This window comes from Lindgomyces ingoldianus (assembly GCF_010093535.1).
Source record: "Lindgomyces ingoldianus strain ATCC 200398 unplaced genomic scaffold BDR25scaffold_56, whole genome shotgun sequence".
In the NCBI taxonomy this organism is placed as follows: Eukaryota; Fungi; Ascomycota; class Dothideomycetes; order Pleosporales; family Lindgomycetaceae; genus Lindgomyces; species Lindgomyces ingoldianus.
Genome location: NW_022985217.1, coordinates 97,521 through 117,022, shown reverse-complemented (window position 1 = coordinate 117,022; position 19,502 = coordinate 97,521). Strand labels below are relative to the sequence as shown.

The 19,502-nt window shown below is 48.5% G+C and overlaps 5 protein-coding genes across 5 annotated transcripts; 4 read left to right on the top strand and 1 right to left on the bottom strand.

The window, feature by feature from the left end:
- Positions 1-995: 995 nt before the first annotated feature.
- BDR25DRAFT_106593 (uncharacterized protein) lies at positions 996-2,124 on the top strand. Its single transcript, XM_033683506.1, has 3 exons — positions 996-1,806; positions 1,887-1,981; positions 2,032-2,124. Exons 1-2 carry the CDS (start codon positions 1,136-1,138, stop codon positions 1,897-1,899), a joined length of 684 nt encoding a protein of 227 aa, XP_033540548.1. The 5' UTR covers positions 996-1,135; the 3' UTR covers positions 1,900-1,981; positions 2,032-2,124.
- A 398-nt stretch (positions 2,125-2,522) lies between these two features.
- BDR25DRAFT_205558 (uncharacterized protein) lies at positions 2,523-3,215 on the top strand (the record flags this gene model as incomplete). The annotated part of the gene is made up of 1 exon (XM_033684457.1): positions 2,523-3,215. A coding segment is annotated over one exon (693 nt), but the record flags the coding sequence as incomplete, so codon positions are not given.
- Positions 3,216-6,478: 3,263 nt separating this feature from the next.
- BDR25DRAFT_362507 (uncharacterized protein) lies at positions 6,479-7,834 on the bottom strand (the record flags this gene model as incomplete). Its single annotated transcript, XM_033696583.1, has 9 exons — positions 6,479-6,609; positions 6,660-6,766; positions 6,805-7,004; positions 7,056-7,084; positions 7,113-7,132; positions 7,178-7,201; positions 7,244-7,443; positions 7,498-7,768; positions 7,800-7,834. The coding sequence occupies 9 exons, from the start codon at positions 7,832-7,834 to the stop codon at positions 6,479-6,481; spliced, it is 1,017 nt and encodes a 338-aa protein (XP_033540546.1).
- A 293-nt stretch (positions 7,835-8,127) lies between these two features.
- Positions 8,128-12,052, top strand: BDR25DRAFT_329522 (uncharacterized protein; the record flags this gene model as incomplete). Its single annotated transcript, XM_033692461.1, has 8 exons — positions 8,128-8,463; positions 8,535-8,631; positions 8,682-9,932; positions 9,987-10,328; positions 10,908-11,078; positions 11,129-11,368; positions 11,423-11,861; positions 11,929-12,052. 8 exons carry the CDS (start codon positions 8,128-8,130, stop codon positions 12,050-12,052), a joined length of 3,000 nt encoding a protein of 999 aa, XP_033540545.1.
- A 2,914-nt stretch (positions 12,053-14,966) lies between these two features.
- On the top strand, positions 14,967-19,353 carry BDR25DRAFT_245013 (uncharacterized protein; the record flags this gene model as incomplete). Its single annotated transcript, XM_033685870.1, has 3 exons — positions 14,967-16,752; positions 16,808-19,181; positions 19,230-19,353. The coding sequence occupies 3 exons, from the start codon at positions 14,967-14,969 to the stop codon at positions 19,351-19,353; spliced, it is 4,284 nt and encodes a 1,427-aa protein (XP_033540544.1).
- Between the last annotated feature and the right edge of the window lie 149 nt (positions 19,354-19,502).

Sequence of the window (19,502 nt, the reverse complement as noted above, 5' to 3'; positions counted from 1 at the left end):
TCGATCCTCTCCTTCTCAATCCTCTCCTTCTCAATCTTCTCCTTCTCAATCCTCTCCCTCTCAATCCTCTCCTTCTCCATTCTCTCCCGTTCGATCCTCTTCACACAACTTTTTAGCGATCGTTCAGAATTTTGGATAATAGTAGTGTACTCGGGATCCCCTTTACATTGACATGTTTCCTTCTGTAAGAGTTCCACATTCTTCTGGAACCTTTCCATTGCGTCACTATGCTTCTTGAGCTTCATCAACTCAATTCCAAGATTATACCGAATTGTGCAAGTTTCGATATGATCCAACCCAAAGGCTTGCGCTGCAGTCGCCAGTGTCTGCACGTTGATATTGACTGCCCTCGTGATATTTTGAAATTCATTGGATTGGAACAATGCTGCAGCGAGATTGATCCGATCCTGGCATAGAACATGCGTCGAAGCTTTTGCTTTCGTGACGGAAGAAACGATGGAATCGTAAACCTTAATAGCTTCAGTGACATTAGAGGATCTGAGGTAAGTATCTGCAAGTTCTCTTTGAGACTCTAGAGTCGTCTCATTGTGCGGCCCGTGAGCTTTCTTGTGTCGTTCGATATTTATCTTATTGCAACTGATTGATGATTCGAGATCGCCCGCTTCTTTTAGACTAACCGCCCATCGATCGCGTATCGTTAAAGTGCCCTTATCGTTGGGACCTACTTTGCCTTCGGCAAGGACAGCTGCCTGCTCGTATGCTTGAGCCGCCATGGCGTAGTTCTTTGGTGCATTGGAAGCAACCTCGATGTTTGCCTTCTCTTCATACCGCTCTCCTTCCTGTAGTAACTTTTCGATGTCTTCTTCTACCGTCATTTTGATTCCAAGGGTTGTCGGACGAGAAAGAAGTCTACAAACGAGGTTGAAGTGCTCCACCGGTGAGCAGGCCACCATGTTGGGGGCCAAACCACACACAACCTTGGAAAGTTTACCCGACGTACAAATGAGAGCTTACAACTGGCCAATTTGTTTCCTCCCCAGCCTCCCCAAATTCACACTCCTAGCATTGCGCAGCGGCTCAGCCCTTGGTGATGGCAACCAGCCTGATGCCTTGTGCTTTCATTAGCAGTCAGGAGGGCCTAACAGATCCAATGCAATGTAAATAGGCAATACATATGCCTGTGATTGCAGTTGCGCGTCGGAATCCCACATGGACAACACCACTGCCCAGCAGAGCCTCATCGCTATTCGTGCAGACGAACGAGCCTTCAACTAAAATCACAACAACTGTATCCAGACCCACATCAATAGCCAGCAGCAATGTCGCGACTGCGCTTGGCGTCATCTCGAACTCTGACATAGAACATCCACCTGGTCCAGTAGTTGGTGGGGTTATTGTGGGGTCACTGACCGCCTTCATACTTCTAACTGTTGTCTGCTGCTTCTGCCGACGAGGTAGCAAGGGAACTTCAAGTCGCTCTTCGTCTCGGAGTCCACCACAATCTCCTCGACCACGGCCACCTAGGCCTAATCCAAACCCTCCGCCACCACCACCTCCACCACCACCTCCACCGCCTCCTCCACCGCCTCCTCCACCGCCTCCACCTGTAAACCCACCTGGAAACTTTCCCCCTCCACCTGGAAACCTTCCCCCTCCACCTGTAAACCTTCCTCCTCCACTTGCAAACCTTCCGCCTCCACCACAACATCCTCTATACCCAGGACCTTACCAACTGCCTCTGCCTCCACCACAACATCCTCTATACCCAGGACCTCACCAACTGCCTCCTCACCCTCCGCCTCCGCCTCCAAACATCTTTCCTCAGCCAGTCCATAATATCCAGCCGCATATCCGCGAGGCTGAGCCCCAGCCTGGCCGATTGTCTCGCCGAGGCACAAGGGTAGCGGAGGTTGAAGGCAGACCAGCATTGATTGTTAGACCAGCAAGGAGGGCACCACGCCAGAGGGGACATCAGCCTTACGACGACGAGTCAGTATCAAGCGGTAGAAGACGGCGAAGCGTACGTACATACTCGAGGTTTTGTCAGCAGAACGCTAACAGTTTACTTAGTCAAGGCGACATGACGATGGGGTGGAAATTAGGGAACTGAATATTTCTGGTCGATATCGAATTGCAGTCCCAGGCGATTTTGGGGGAATTACTAGATAGTTTTCTAGTGTTGTTCATACTGTAAAATGTCGCTGGCTTTGCAATTACCACCTAATACATATGGGTGGTGGTATAAACTTTTTTTCTCATATTAGTTTTATCATGATATCTTGTCCCGTTTGCCTGACCTAGTTATCCTACGGTTTGAAGCCATTACGTTCTTCTCACCTCATTTTATGGTAATTAAATTAAGCACGTAGTTTCTGTACGATGGGGCCAACTCCTCGTACCCCGCAAGGCTCAGCCAGAGGCGGCCAATCCATGCACAGAAATACCTGCAACATGCACCCCTCAGCCTCAACCTCAGCCCGATATCACATAACCAAACTATGATCCCGTTTGCTCAACTCAATCCGCTCATCTCTCTCTATTCCTCACTCACTCAGTAAACCATGTCTAGCATTAAACCGACCTACTTTCTCACTCCACCCCGCCCCTACCCACCCTCCGGCCCCATCCGACTGGGCGGCATCATCCCCTCCCCAACCCTTCCCGACGAACCCCTCCACATCCCTTCCGTCCCAGAGTCGCACGAAATCAGCTCATTCAACGAGAAGAACTGGTCGGGCTCCCATGTCCGCACATCGTCATCACGCTTTGGAATCTGGACATCTTTCCTACAAATGATTCTCAGTGTTGGCGGTGACATTAGCGTAACCTCAAAATCCGAGATCAATGAAGCATGGAGCGTAGACAATATGTGCACCATGTCGTTTGTGCCAAGCCAGGCGTTCATTGAGAAAAGCGTGCAGGCGGAACAAGTGAGACACTATATCATTGAGAATCGGTGGCGCGAAAAGATTTATATGATCACGGGAGTAATGATAGCATCTGGAGCCACGACTTTTCGGGAGAGTTTGGAAGAGAGGGGCTTGTTTATATCGGTCGGTGTTGATGCGACTGCCTGGACTGGAGTGCCAATTAGTCTAGGTCCAGAGGCGAAGTGGAAGAAGAACGAAGTTGTTGGGAGACGGAGTGAGCAGCAGGATGATTTTGTGTTTGCGTTTAGAGTTAGGGAGATTAGGGTGAGGAGGAAGGGTGGAGTAAAGAGCACACGCGCGTTTAATAAGGGTGCACTGTTTGGCCTCCATAACAAGCTGGATGGGGATGGCATGATTGATGAGGAAGAGATTGAAGTGGAGGGCCTGGGAGAGGAAGTTCATGGTGAATCATTTGGATTGGAAGTCAAGGAAGTAATTCAGGCTGGCGTTGAGGAAGGGAATGAAGGCGACGATGCGCTCGAAGGAGCATACTGTGTCCTACTAGAGGAATAACGAATCTTATATATGTGGCACGGAAGACAATGTAATAGAATCATTTAGTGAGAAAGAAAGTTAGTCAAATGTTTCAGGCTGCGAACAGATGCGGTTAGTGGGACTCCAGAGCATAGCCTCATCCGGCTAACGCCACGATGATAGCTGGAGCCTGGCCAGTTGAGATGAGCATATTTTAGCAAATATATGTGGATAGAATATTAACAACTTTTCTACATTATGAAGATCGGAAAACCACTTCTCTTACAGCAATCAAAGGCTGAATCCACATCTTACCCTACTCTAAAGTTTATCTCCTGTATGCACAAGCTTTGCAGCGGTTGTCAGCTGACAGCTGTTCGGAACTGTTGTGCCTGCGCAGATAGAACTCCATGGGAGCCTCTGGGGCTAGGCGGAGTTGCGAAGCCAGGGTTTTGTCCCGCTTGTAAGGGTACACAGCCCCACGAGGTGGTTGTGGTGGGCAAGAGGGATAAGAAACAGCTGACAAGGTCTTCGTAGAATTCTGGAGAGGAAAGGGGGATCCAAGATACCCGGGCCGGTGGAACTGAGAGCCAGCTAATGGAATACCCAATATGACAGCCTTCCATCTACTTTTGCCCATACAACAGCCTAGAAAAACTCAAAACATAAGGATCGTGTGGATACTCTTCTTTTCCCCCAGCTCTTTGGATCAGTAGATCAACAAAATTTACAAAGCTTCCCTATCTTCTGCGCGCCTGGTAAGAACCGTCGGTTTATTCCCTAGGTCATATATGCCACTGTAGCACCGGAAACGACCCGATTTACTTTTCAGGGCATAATCGAGAGAATACGCTTGGAAGTATTTGAGCCAAGATATAGTCATCATGTGATTTAAGACTTCTTTCCATGTACCACTTGTAATCTGCGCTTGATAAAACTCAATGCGTGATAGCTAGAACAAGTTGTCTGGGCCTGATGGCAGTGACATGATGCGAATAAGGCTTTCGGCAGCGGCTTCAAACCTTCTTAGGTACAGTGTTTCTAGGCTATTGAATTTGTGTGACCAATGGAAGTGGTGGAGTAGCAAACGCTGTGCAGTCAATGCCCAGCGAGGTTAAGCTGATATATTTCGAGACAAAACCGAACAGCCTTCTTGCTCGCGCAGATTTGGATAAAATTTTCTGGAGGTTAGGGTATTGGCAAATGTGACCTCCTCAGCAAGACTGTCGATGAGAAACCTGAATTGGTTATCATCGGAACCGCCTGGACCGGTTCCATCAGCTACCGCGGCGAAGAAATGTTTGAGGCGCCCAAACACAGCGTCCGGGACGTTCCTGAAAAGAATACCAAAGTCGCGGGTGCATGGTAGAGTGAGATAGAGGTTGTTCAAATTGTCTAGGTTTCGATCTGAAAGCGCTGTTACCAGCCCGTATGCAAGGCACTCTACTCTCGGGGTGTTGATTGCTACCGGAGAATCGTTACTCTCCCAGTGGCAAATGTCCAAGTACAGAGCTTCAGGATTTGGAAGTGCCATTAAAAGTGCCGGGAGACTAGCAACCAGCTGATCATAACGCTCGTGTAGATCCTTGAATTCATGACTATGGTCATTGAAATAATTTTTGTGAGTAAGAGCGAAGAGCAGTTTCTTCACAACTGGAACAAGGTTCCCTCTCGCTGAAATTATATCATCAACCCTTTTCTTGAGACGGCCTACATCTCTCAGGAGGATGGAGCTTACTGAGATAAAGGTTGAGGAGAAGAGAATGCGAGATACGATTAGATCAAGGGTCTTGCACGTAAGGCGGAAGTTTTTTAGGGCCTCGAGGTCGGGTCGCTGACCCGATCTGAATGTTCTGTGTGTATATTCGAACCCTGTAAATATTGAAATGGCAGGTATACTCAGTAGAGTGAGGCAAGCAGGATTGATTAAAGAGGCAGCATCAGTTGAGGATGTTTACGTCAACTGATACAGGAGCTAAAGGTAGCTAAAGGTCTCCTCATTCAATAAAATAACTGTTTGGTTCAGTTCTTATTAGGAAAGGTATAATAATTTTGACTGTGATTGCCTCTTTTGACGCAGCACGACACGATCTAGAGTTATCATTATCTTTGACATGAAGTTCGGGACGATGCAAGTTGCAAGGCACCGTGCGTGGTAGTGCCATTCGCCAGTCTGAGTCAGGACAAGAGCCACGCTAGGCTCAATTGAGCAACCCATGCATGATCTGCATCCCTTCGCACGACGTGACATGAAGACAAATCAGGACAGAAGTGTACATTTAATTGATGTTCTCATTGATTCTAGCAAGATGTTGAACATGTTGGCTTTTCCCTAGTCTTGTTCTATGTTACCGTTGGAAATGAAATAAGAAGCCTAGTCGAATATCTTGAAAGGGAGAGACTGTACCAGACTTACAGTCAAATTTGTGACACTGAACTGAATACACTGTTTTGAAGCAACGAGTTTAAGAGTGACCAGAAGATTGATACAAGGCATAATTAGCCTCTGGAATACAAGCAAGCTACCAAAAGCCAGAACAAGACCTAGAAGAGAGTTTGGCATCTCCGTTTGAATGGCACCACCAATGTTGGGAGGTTGGGCCGAGGTTGAGGTCTGGGTCCCCGTGAAAATAGAAAATGATGCAGAAGTTGGTAACCTTGTACAGCTGATCGAAATGCCAGAGGATAAGAATTTAGTTGCTTCTGCTTGCCACACTCCAGAGCGATCTCTAAAGCGGACCTCACTGTCGTTGCTGTATCTGAACTGAGGCTTAGTGGGGTTGGATGTAAGTTCGATATTCGGCTAACTTGTGTTCATAATCTGTTCTCTCGAGAAGGTGATCTCCATGGAGCTGCAAGAGGTATTGGTCTTTATCGAAGATGTTCTTGACGAATTTGAAAAGTTTATGGTGTAGTTCCATCAGACTGTGTCGTTCTTAGGGACATTGTTAGAGAGCTTTGTGGCTGCAAATCAATGGGGACACCCACCAAACAAAATTGTCTTCTTAATCGAGACTGTTTGTGTAACATCCGTTATCCACATCTATTTTGTTAAAAGTGGCTCGCCAAGTACTGTTTTTGTTACAACTCTTCTTGTTCCCTGTCACCTCGTATCAAGCCTCATTTCCATTTTGGCTCTGCTTCCCAGCTGCTTTCATCAGATTCAGAATGATTTTGGGTATGTAATGCAACTTCGTCTCGAGGAATCCGTAAGGCGTTCCATCGTCGCTCCAGCAGGCATACGCTACGCAGAACTAGCAAAGTCGGTTGTAGACCTGTCCTCCGTAAAGCTACCTATAATTGGGATCTCGCTTTCAGATGCCAGGTGGTAGAGTTCAAAGAAGAAAGGATTTGTGTCCCAATATGGATTCAAGACGTAGAGACATGAGTTATCATAGGATCTAAGGGTCGTGGATTTGCAGGTGTTGCTCACGTTCACAGGATATGAGACAGAGGCCGAAACCGTTTCATTGAAGGCAATGTATTAGGAAATCCATTGGCATCATCGTTGCCGCGAGTGTGGGATGCTTTAGAAGCGTACACGAATGCGGGTACAAGAAGCCCAGTAACCCCTAGTGAGAACACTGCCCCTTGAATTGCGAGAGCAGGAGGTACAAGAGGGAGATGCAAACGGAAATGCTGAGTTGACAGCAAGCCATGGGAGGCTTAAATTATGTAGGAAAGACTTACGAATGCTGCGGGGTTCATGGTCATTGGTACTCGCTCTATTAGCTATTTCTAACTGACTAATTACTGCGTTATGAACGCTTCCAAAGTAGGGTCAGCCTCGCAATCATGGTAAAAGTTTCAACCAGGAGTGGGTATCATCCCCGTAGCTCAAGAAATTTACAGCATGAACAGAAAGATACTACTAGAACCTAATCGTGACCTTCTCTCTGGGCCTTGGAAGACATATTATTGCAAGTGCCCAGAGACCTCTCAAATTTGCGATCAAGTCAGCCCCTCCCGTGGTAGTAGCCATCGAGCACTCCTCTACGTAACTGAACCCGAGGGTGACAAGATATTGAAATTTCACCTTCGCTATTGAAATGGATCCAAGATTGGTGTACCTGAAGTCCTGGAGTAGGTACGGTAAGGCTTCAAGCTAAATAACTCCTCAATTAATGAACACTGCGATGTGTAAGTATCCATTGAGATAGACAAGGACAATTGCCACAGGCTGGACAATGCAAGCACAGATAGAGAAGGGTGCAATGTTTCGGTCGTATGCAGGAGTCCGCACTTGAATTACTGAACAACTTCCACCGCATGGACTTGCTGTGTACGGAGTAGGTCGACTCACCACAGCCAGTACGGTTTCCAACAACTCCGCACCCAAAGAGATCCCATGCGGAGAAACACGCAGCGTGACAGCGCCGATGGAAAGAATGTTCGGCGAGTGCCTGTGGATCCGAACAGAGGGATTGTGCAGACGCGTGGAGGTGGGGACATGGCCGCGCTAACCGCATTGGTTCTCAGAATCCGAGGAAAGCTGTTATCGGCGATAAGAGGCTTTAATTGTTAGGCCTCGTTATGCTAGAGAGGGGCTTAAATTTCCATGGTGGTAAGATAGCCTGATTGATTATTCCATGGTAGGCATAGACACAAGAGTTTGCCGGATAGATTTTTTTTATTTCTGGCGGTCGCGTTGCGTTCTTCAATTGAACATTTCCAGGAGCTTTAATACCCCTCCATACCCCTCTCGGTCACATCAGGTAGCCTTTTCTCTTCCTTTTCTCAAGCTTCTAACCAAATACACACTATGGCTCTCGACCGTCTTAAGCAAGCATCTTCTCATATTATGGGGCAAAATGAACCGCCATACCCGTTCGACCCACTTTCTGAGGTCGAAATCGAGCAAGCAGTTGCCATCATTCGAAAGGAACACAGTGGTCTCTTCTTTAACGCCGTCACACTCTGGGAGCCGCGCAAAGTAGAAATGATGGCTTGGCTAAAGGATCCAAAGACAGCTCCTAAGCCACACCGTGTAGCAGATGTGGTAGCAATTGGCAGAGGAAGCAAAGTCTATGACGGTGTTGTGGATCTAACAGAGAAGGAAATTGTGAGCTGGCAGAGGACAGAGGGTGTCCAACCCTTGGTAAGAAGTTTAAGACGAGCCTGAGAAGATAGAGCTGACAACAGAGCTAGATTACAATGGAAGATCTCCAGATTGTGGAGACCATTGTTCGCAGAGATCCTAAAGTCATTGAACAGTGTGGTATCATTGGCATTCCTCCGGAAGATATGCATAAAGTCTACTGTGATCGTAAGTTATGGACCAAGTTGAAGCCCTAGACCAGGCTCATTGTGGTTTAGCTTGGACCATCGGATACGACGAACGCTTTGGCAACAATATCAGGCTCCAGCAGGCACTGATGTATTATCGCCCACAGGTGGATGACAGTCAATACAGTTACCCCCTCGATTTCTGCCCCATCTACAATGCTGATACTCAAGAAATCATTCATATCGATATTCCTTCCGTCCGACGACCTATCAACAGGGCTCCACCGAATAACTATCATGCTGCGGCAATTGAAAAGGATGGTGGCTATCGGACTGACCTGAAGCCCATAAGTATCACCCAGCCAGAAGGTGTATCATTCTCAATGGATGGACGCATCATCAGCTGGCAGAATTGGAAGCTTCATATTGGGTTCAACTACCGTGAGGGCATGGTCTTGTCGAATATTACATTCAATGACAAGGGCAACGAGAGACCAATCTTTTGGAGACTATCCCTTGCAGAGATGGTCGTGCCATACGGGAATCCAGAACACCCTCATCAGCGAAAGCACGCATTCGACTTGGGCGAGTACGGGGGCGGCTATATGACTAACTCACTGAGCCTGGGTTGTGACTGTAAAGGCGCTATTCACTACTTAGACGCTGCCTTTGTAAACCGAGCTGGTGAGGCTACGACCATCAAGAATGCTATCTGTATCCACGAAGAAGATAACGGCATCCTCTTCAAACATACCGACTTCCGAGACGAGAGCGTTACCGTGACTCGTGCCCGGAAGCTCATCATCTCGCACATCTTCACTGCAGCAAACTATGAATATTGCGTCTACTGGATTTTCCACCAGGACGGTACTGTCCAGCTTGAGATTAAGCTCACCGGTATCCTAAACACGTACGCTATGAACCCGGGCGAGGACACTCACGGATGGGGCACGGAGGTCTACCCAGGTGTCAACGCCCACAATCACCAGCATCTGTTCTGCCTGCGCGTAGACCCCAACATCGACGGACAGGAAAATACCGTGTTCCAAGTCGATGCCGAGCGAGGCCCTGGAGAAGTCGGGAGCGCAGAGAACAAGTATGGGAACGCTTTTTACGCCAAGAAGACGAGGTTCGAGACTGCTGAGCAGGCAATGAGCGACTATAATGGCGCGACTAGCAGGACGTGGGACATGTGCAACGAAAACAAATTGAATCCTTACAGCCACAAACCAGTTTCTTACAAGTTGGTGAGCAGGGAGGTACCTCCCCTACTGCCAAAGGAGGGAGGCCTGGTGTGGAAGCGAGCAGGATTCGCTCGACATGCAGTGCACGTAACGAAGTGTAGGATACCCCCTGTCTTGAATTTTCAATGAAGACATACTAATATTTCTTGAGATGATGACTCCCAAGTCCATCCTGCCGGTCGTCACGTCCCCCAGACTAGCGGGGAGCCATCGATGGGCCTACCCCAATGGATCGCTGCCAACCCGCAAGCCAGTATTGCCAACACCGATGTTGTTCTCTGGCATACCTTCGGCATCACTCACTTCCCCGCACCGGAAGATTTCCCAGTGATGCCTGCCGAACCAATGACGCTGCTCTTGAGACCTAGGAACTTTTTCATCAGAAACCCTTGCTTAGATGTTCCTCCGAGCTACTGTAGCGTTCCGAGTGGTGTCAAGCAAGGGGGTACTTTGGTGGACAAGATTAGTCATCTGGCATTTGGAGATAACAAGAGTGGGAGCTGCTGTAAGGAGTAGTTTGATTCTTTGGGAGTAGAAGGAAATTGATGAAAGGAGGGAATGTAAATACAATTTTAGAACGAGGCAAAGGAAGGAAGGGAATCGCGTTTCATATTGATATTGGGACAGGCTTTTTATGTGGCGATATCATTTTGAATATTAGTTCATTCACTATACTTGACTTTCGGATTTCCGGTTTCGGATAGCCGCAAGATTTTGATTGGCTAACATTGTACCCGACTATTGCCGAGCGCAGGACACTGAACTCTGCTTTGGGGGTTATTGCTGGTTCTGAAAGCCGATTTTGACTCTAAAGGTACAGAAGAGTCGTATGAAGCGTGTATAAAACTGTCCGGCTTCGTTGCCATTGCCCCGAGGGAAAAAGGAAACTAGCGGTGACGTCTGGGGTCGCGTCCCCCACGCGCGAAAACCATCGAGGTCAAAGCTCGAGGACAGCATCCGACTGTCGAACGACCTCACTCCGCTCCACCACTATGTGATGACCTATTCACCGCCGTCCACCTTACAACCGCCCTGAAAATCGCCCCTGGATGAGTTGAAAAGCATGAGAAAGCCATCACTGTATCCCCGCCACCGACAATGCCCCGCGCCCTCCCGCCAATCGAGGGGAATAAAGGCCCAAATATCTCGCCCTCCGTCGTAGAAAGCGTCGCGGGCTTCAGCGCCGGAGTTGTCTCCTGCTTGACTGTCCATCCGCTAGACTTGCTTAAAAATCGCCTTCAGCGTGAGCATCAGGCATATCCGCAATCCTAGCTTGTCCTGACCGCGTCCTAGTGAATACCCAGACTACATCGAGGCCGGGCGATTCCTTTCGTATATTCCGCCATGTCGTCCGCGACGAAGGCGGCTTCCGAGCGCTGTATAGAGGCCTGTGGCCAAACATGCTAGGGAATTCGCTAGGATGGGGTCTATACTTCTTGTTTTATGGGAAGCTGAAGGATCTGATGCAAGCACGGCGGGGACATGGGGAGTACCTCTCCTCGGCCGAATTTTTCTCAGCCTCCATTATCGCAGGTACTTTCAAACGAGAACATGATGAAATAGTGTTAACGCTAATGTTTTGTCGAGGTTTGCTGACTGGCGCGTGCACAAACCCGATCTGGGTTGTTAAAACCCGCATGCTCGAGCGGGGTGCAAACCACCCGGAAGCATATAAAACCATGTGGATTGGAATGAAGCACGTCTACGCAACTCGCGGCATCAAAGGACTTTGGGCGGGCTTCATCCCATCTACGCTTGGCGTCGCCCATGGCGCAGTCCAGTTCGCGATATACGAGAAGATGAAGCATCGCCGGGGCGAGGCGATTGGAGGGCAGCATAAACTGTCTAATTGGGACTATATTTATATGAGTGGAGGTTCAAAGCTACTGGCCGGAATTATCACATATCCTTACCAACCGATAAGAGCTCGGATGCAGCAGTATAATGCTGCGAATGCCTATTCCGGTCTTATAGACGTTTTGAGTAAGACATACAGAAACGAAGGGTTTCTCGCATTTTATAAGGGGTGAGCGGGCTCCCCATCCCGGCTGGTCTTCTTCTCATGACTACTTGAATACTGACACTCAGACTAGAGTTATACCAAACACAGTGCGAGTCGTCCCAACCACGATTGTCACATTTGTTGTTTATGAGAACACGAAGAAATACCTGCCCCAATTTTTTGATGATGAAGAGATGGCTCATGAGGAGGATTGAACAAGCTATGGCCCGTTTATGTTAGTTTTCTTTTTGCATATCGAATCTCGGAATCTTAGGAAGATAAAGACAGCATTTTGGATGGCGTCCCAGGGTGAGTCAAGACATTCACGGCTGAGTTCGGTATACAAGACGAAATTTTGCTAGCTTGTGGCGCTGTCATTTCTGCAGTATTGTGCTGGAGGTGCAGTTAACAGAACGGGGATGGCCACCTCTTGATTCCTAACAGGTACGTCTACAATGATGTCTTCGCTCGCACGTCTGAGCATACTGCTCTAGAGCATCGACACCGGCGCCTGGCTTCCAGTGAATTCACTACAGGCTTGAACTTCAGCTTCTTTGGTGCACGGCCGTGTTGGCTCTTTGTGCAGTCTGCCCTGTTTAGTATCTTTAGTGAAAATGTGGAGCAGAAGGAGGATTTCGGGGTCCCAGGTAAATAAAATCCCGAGCCGTTGAGGTTGAAAAGGCTCTACATCACCCTAGACAACAGGACCAACTACCAACCCCCGCCTCACCGCAAATTGTGCCCCCTTATGGCCTCCAAAGCCGCAAGTTCTTTTGTTCCGCGATTATTCTGGGTAAATGCCTGCTATCTCACTTCACACTAGACTTCTAAGCTGAAGTGCCATATTCCACGTTAGAATGATGCTGAACAGATCGACAATGCATCGGACCGGTCGACGCAATATTCGCAAGATCCTAGGAAAGGCTTTCTCGCACGTTCAACTTTTGGTCGACGTCTAGGACAGTATCCTGTTTGGGAAGATTTTGGCACCTATAGAGTCTCCGGCCGGATCTAATAGTTGAGCCTGAAATTGGTAGGAGCTTTTATTAACACGAGCAAGCTTAGCAGCCTCTTGACCTCGTTATTCTGCTACGATGCTATGGAATCTCTAGAACCGCCGACACACTGGTACAACCATTCCTTTTCTATAGAGATGTGAGAATGGATTGCCCTTGGTGCCTTCCTTCAGGCTAGCCCGCTTACGTGTTTAGCTTGGTCAAGATTGACTCAACTTGTGGCCGAATGATGCTGCAACGGCCACTCGTCCATGGACTGGCTGACATTCAGAAGATGGCTTGGACGCAACTTTGAATAGCTGTTAGTCAGGTCAAGTAGGAGACAAGACGTAGGCGTAGACCCTGGATGCTGTGCATACCAAGTTACCCGAAGGGATCCTCCGCGAGGGGCGACCGGACATATAGGCCATGGAACCTCATTGGGGATGTACGCCTCTTTTGCGAACCTCTTTCTTTAGGAGTCTTCCTGCCGTCGAAAAGGAGCTCGCAACTTCCATAGTCACGAACGAAGACTCATAGAACCTGGCCGAGTATCGAAATTTGTTCGGCAGCATCCTTGACAAGGAATACCCTTCGAATTCTCCTGCTACCGGATCCTGCGATAAACCGACGTCCTTCGGCTCCTACACATAGGCCGTCAGATAGACTCATTGGTAGTGTAGTGGTTCCTAACTTCACCGCGATGTTACCATTGGCCGGGGATGATTCACCCACGTCACACAAGGTAAATGGCTCCCTTTTCAGGCCAGAACATACCGGTAAATCCTAGACGACCCCAACCTCAGCCGAAGAGCAATATCCTAGACCCCACAATAAGTTAATTGCAGCCCAGTTCAGCGTCTCATGCCCCATATCGGCGGAGAGCTACGATTCCCTCATCCTTGATCCTTGGCCAGCCTGCTTTAATGAGTCTATTTTGGCGAGAGACAAGGGGAGCAAAATCTGGATCCAGCGAAGAAGGAAGATAAGAAGCGGCACCATATGTTGAGGAATTTCTAGAAAGGGCTAAGTGAAATAGCAGGCCAGGAAACATTGTTGGTAGGATAGGACCATAAGAACTCAGGACATGTGTGTGAATGGTAGTGTGACCGGGTTGGAAGCATTCAGCGTGGCGCATCGCAGGATAGATTACTTTTTCCAGTTTCTTACATCTGACTATCTACCCGATGGGCTGCCGCTCTCGAGCGGTGCCTAGATGTAAATATATCGATGGAATTCCCTCAATCGAATCTAGCATTACCCCTCAGCCGTCCCGCGGCGTCTTGTTTCGGTAACGTGCAGGAAGGCAATCAGCTGATTTCGAAGGCGGCAAACGAGTGTCCCATACGCCAAGCCATGTCACAACCAGGCTGGGGTCCGTCGAGACCCTCCACAGTTACTCCCTTTCACTGATTTGCTGTGCTTGGGAGGATTTTGTACTCGTTCGAGACCCACGTGATTGCGCGAGAGTACTTCAGCCTACTTCAGCCTACCCTCCTCCACTTTCTCACCTGCTACCTCCACCACGATTGTTACCACCAACTTTGATACTTTGACCTTCACGCCCCGAGATGGCGAGGTACGTTGTCAACTTCGTGGGCGGCTCTCGAACAATCCGCCTTTTGGTAATCCTGTCACCGTCTGCGCTTGTTTCAGCCTTGCTCGATAAAGTGAAGGATCGCCTTCCTGCATTTGAGGACATACCAAGCGATGCACTCTCTAGGATCGACCTCTATCTGAATTCTCCCGAAGGGCCGGTACTGGATGTTGAAGATCTGCTGTCTGATGTGTTGCCTGACCCTAAGGCAGAGGAGCTGTTTGCTGTTATTGGCGGAAACTCATCGAGCAACGACGCTGAGGTATGCCCCAGAATCGCTTGCTATGTAGATTTTACTCACCATGCGGACAGGACAAAGGTTCGACAACGAAATCCACTTCAGGAGCCTACCAGGCTTCCGCCAAGCCGTTCTTGGTCCGCGTCATCACCCCGGAGCTGGCTCGCTCACATCCAGATGTCAAGTCAATTCCCCTTCTGCCTGCGAGTTCGATTAATTCAGGTAGTACGCTGCGGGAACTCAAGGCCCAAGTGAAGCAGCATCTTGGTTTTTCTTTCTGTGCAGACACGCAAGAAGAAATGGAATGCAATTGCTCCTTTGCACGAGAAATCGACCAGCATGCCGTCTTAAATGAGGGTGTAAATGACCCCTCAGAGGCTTTGAACACGCTCACTGTCGTGTCCGGCAACAACATAGTCACTCGCATCCCTGTCGAGGAAGCACGCCGTGCCACGCTTGAACAGACCGCCAAGCAGCATCTCCAGGCTCACATTGTTGGTAAGCACCTCTCAGTCATCGGTGGCGTCCCCAATGCAAACAATCTGCTTGGAGTCAATGCCCACTACCTTAAGTTACCCATACTTGCTTTCTGTTCCAAGAAGCGCCATAGTGAGGCTGGCCGGTCGGGTGATAACGAGCGTTTCACGCCTTCAGCTCGGCGGACCCTAGTCCTCGATTTACACACGTCAGAAGTCCCAATCGAAGTCACAGCGAATAATGCAGACTTGACACTAGCGGCAATGGGGCTGGAAGAGATTGCGATTAATGGTGTTCTGAACATCTATGTTGTTAGACGATACACGACACTTTACGGCGGGGGAAATCAGGAAGTCAATATGCAGGGCAAGAATGCTATATTTCGCAAAGACATATCCTGGGAACATCCAAGTGGCCAATCTGACCGAGGCCTCGCCAACCTATTATCTGCATTACGAGCCTTTGCGAATCTTATTGGAGCCGCTGAGATGGAACCCCCAACTCAAGATGCTATTCTCCATGTAATCTATCTTCTCACGCGGTTCCCGCCAGCGGTGCGAGCCGTACACGTACTGATGGCGGGAAAGACGCCACGCTTCTCGGAACGTGCGGCACTCGCACAATGTATGTTTGAAGTTTTGAAAGACGTGGTACCTCTTCAGATCATTAAATCGGATGAGACTAGACGTTTCGAGGGATCCCGATTGCTCCTTGGCCTTATCCTTGAGAAAGCGAAGAATCTGAAGGTGTCTATGCAAATCCAGGAACGTCTTACTTACATGGACTCTATGAAAGTCTATGACCTACGAAACCCAGTTACGATGGAACCAGTGGCGAGTCCTATTCAGACAACATCAGGCCTAGCTGAACGTGGGTTCTATGACGCCTTCAGAGATGGGGGCATGTTTCGGCGGACCAATGGCGATGCTACTCTTACCATAGATCGCATCGATGGTAGACTGCAGAGGGTCGTCCTTCTGTCTGGTGGCATCAAGCCACAGGTTACCATATTTGATGTGGATGCCTCCCGATTAATACCACGCTACGATGACAAGGGCGATGTTAGCCGCGTTATAGCTCCTGCAGAATTCTCTGATTTGCAATACTTGGCGACACTCTGTAGCCGGAATAAGCTTGGAGTGCTTCACCCCTCTACCCTACCTTCAGCGGAGCCTCCAGTATTGACTCTTGATCGCCAAGGTCTGCTAGCTGTCTACGTTGGCCGACAAGCCTGTGGAGAAGCAGGTCGAGATATCAACATGTTTCGCCCGACCTCTACCACTGAGGAAGAATCTGTAGATGTTTCAATAATTACACAGTTGATTGTTCCAATTCTTAACCGCCGACAAGCAGACGGCACCGCTGTATTTGAGGCGTTCGGCGACCAGCACCGCCGATTGAGGGACCCAGATGAAATCATCATGCTCGCTGTAGATTGCAGTGCTAGCATGAACGACCGATGCGGATTTGTGGACGTAGAGGAGAATGAGGACGCCTTCGACCCTGAATATGACTCGGATGATGATATATATAGCAGCGTATCTCTAACGCACAGTGAGCGAAGTGAAGACCCGGCGTTCGAGCGACCAGCGTTAGATGAGCTCAAAAGTGAGTTAATCTAGTGAACTTGTAGAAAGATATTTAGATTACTGATGCCCTACAGCCTATCTATCGGAACACGAGTCTTTTGGCGACATGCTTGCGATCATCCGCTCAGCGCCCGATGATTTTCTTTGTCACAAGAATGCTGAGAAAGTTCTAGAGCTTCTACGCGATCTAGCCAATGAGGAGATGAAAAAGAAGTCTAAGAACCTGGAGGACACTAGGAGACAAGCGACAAGGCGTCACTACCGTCAGCAAGCTGACCGAATAGAACAAGACTTGGCTACTCTGAAAAATAGGTCTGTTCGAATGGAAACATACAAGAATGCCTTATTAGCGTGGCTCCTTTATCGGGCCGAGCATGAGTCTAATTTTCATGAGCCATTAACATGGACGCTAGGCCAGGCCATCCCGTCGGTTCCTAAAAAGTCGACTGCCATATATGATGGACCAGACTTTGACACACCCAATGACTACATATGCCCAATATCGTCTGAGCTGATGGACGATCCTGTTCTGGCTCTCGACAGTTTCACTTACGAGAGGAAGGCTATTGAGAGGTGGTTTCAAACGAACGAGACATCCCCTTTCACGAGACAGGTGTTGACTAGTCTTGATTTGCGACCCAACGTTCAGATGAAGAATGACATCCAGGCCTGGATTCGAGGGTCAGACATCATTCGAAGCTATGCGCCAGTTCCAAACTCTCATCTTTCGGTCACATTCAAGTCTCCTCTTACTACCTGGACAATATCATTACCCGTGGCTATCACTCTCAAAGATCTTTATCAAATTTCTTTTAGGGGTACCAAAGGTCGCTACTCAAAATTTGGACTCTACCACCGGAATGCTCTTCTCAGCCCCTCTGGAGAGAGAGCGCAACTACACATCAGCAGTAATCATGATGTTTTCATCAAACCTGAAGACTCAAGTGCTGCGATAGCAATGTCTGGGCAGGCTGAAGACCTTTGTCTCGTCAAAGTCTACTGTGGTGGGTACGAGAACAATGTTGTATCTTATTGGGAGCCAAAGTCAACGACGAAGACCTTGAGCTCCACGATCTTCCGTTATTATAGGCATTCATTCAACCAAAACCCTTACACTAAGATCAGGGATCCTTTCACCATATGGACTGATTTAACCTACACTGGTGATAGCCATTTCTCAGGGTGCACACGAAACAACTGGGAGCCTTTGTCTAGCTTTTTCAATAACCAACATGCAACTGGTGGCCTTTTCAATGAGCCTGCTTATAGCAGAGACGACGATGATCAGGATGACGGGAATGCTCGCGCTAGCACAGCCCAAGGTACTCAACCTCTAGTCCTCAAGATTCATCTAGGAGGCGCTTCGCGGAAGCAGGATTCGAAGACCTTGTCACGCTTAGACGTCCTCAAACAAATGTTTGATGCTTTCATCAATCGTGTTCTCGCATACAACTTTCAAACCCATATCGGACTCATTACTTTCCGATCCACTGCTTCGTTGACCCAGGATATCACCCACGCAGTTGAAAACTTTCGACACCAGCTTAATTCGACAACTGCATCTGGTGACACAGCCTTATGGGATGCACTTCTGCTTGCGCAAGATCAACTTCTACAATATTCTGAGAAGTTTCCAAAGGCCAAGCTGCGTATCATTTGCCTCTCTGATGGTGATGACACGAAATCAAAGGAGCAAGTCACCGAAGTTTCCCAGAAGCTCGTGAGGGATAATATCGTTCTTGACTCATTCTGCTTAGGAGAGGAAGAAAACCTTGATCTTCAGGCTCTCTCGTACTTGACAGGTGGATACAAGTTTCAACCAGACACAATGGAGGAAGCCATGGCCATTTGTGAACTGGAGCCGGTTCTTTCCATACACGAGCGTCCAGATGTAGTTTTACCAAGCTTGTCTCGCCAGCTATTGTATAACCCGCAAATTCGGTTCCAGCATGCGAAGAGCTTGGTTACTATAGACCAAGTCACGCGCGACATCTTCCCGAAGCGCAAAGAGCACCCAGGGCTTTCCAATTCCTTTGTTGAGCTCGGTAAACTCTCCACTACATTCAAGATTGAAAATCGAACTGATAACAACCTGCGCCTCTCTCGAATCCATTCGGAAATCCGTAATTCAGCAGCCAAAATCCATCCACACTATGATGTGTATATCTGCGAACCGAACTTCGGACTTTGGAAGATCGTAATGCAAGGCCCTCCTGACAGTGCCTATGGTGCAGGAATCTTCGTTCTCTACCTGGACATGGGCGAAGAATACCCGTCGTTCGCCCCGAAAGCCAGGTTCGTGACTCCAATATACCACCCTAACATCAATAGGCACGGCCGAATCTGCCACTCGATTCTCGATCGCAATTGGACTGTCGACACAACGAATAAGGATCTGATCGACACGATATACTCACTCCTGCTAGTTCCAGAGTTTAGTGATCCTATGTGAGTTCCTTGTATCCTGTTGCAATGCACTCCACTGATGGACTGTAGCAATGCTGTCGTGACTCTCAATTTCCACTGGGATGAAGTTCAGTTCAAAGAAGAAGCCGGGAAGCATATTACGAAACATGCTACTAAGACTAGGGCTCAGTGGAAGAGGGAGATCGTTGGATAACTAGTGTACAGCAGGGATACAGCTAGAAATTCTTTTATATGGAAGAACTATCTACAGCGCATTGACGAAACCATGAGATAATGGGATGGACTCAAGATTGCTCGATTTTGGGCGTCTCAAGATGGAGATCTTATTTTCTCCATCGAAAG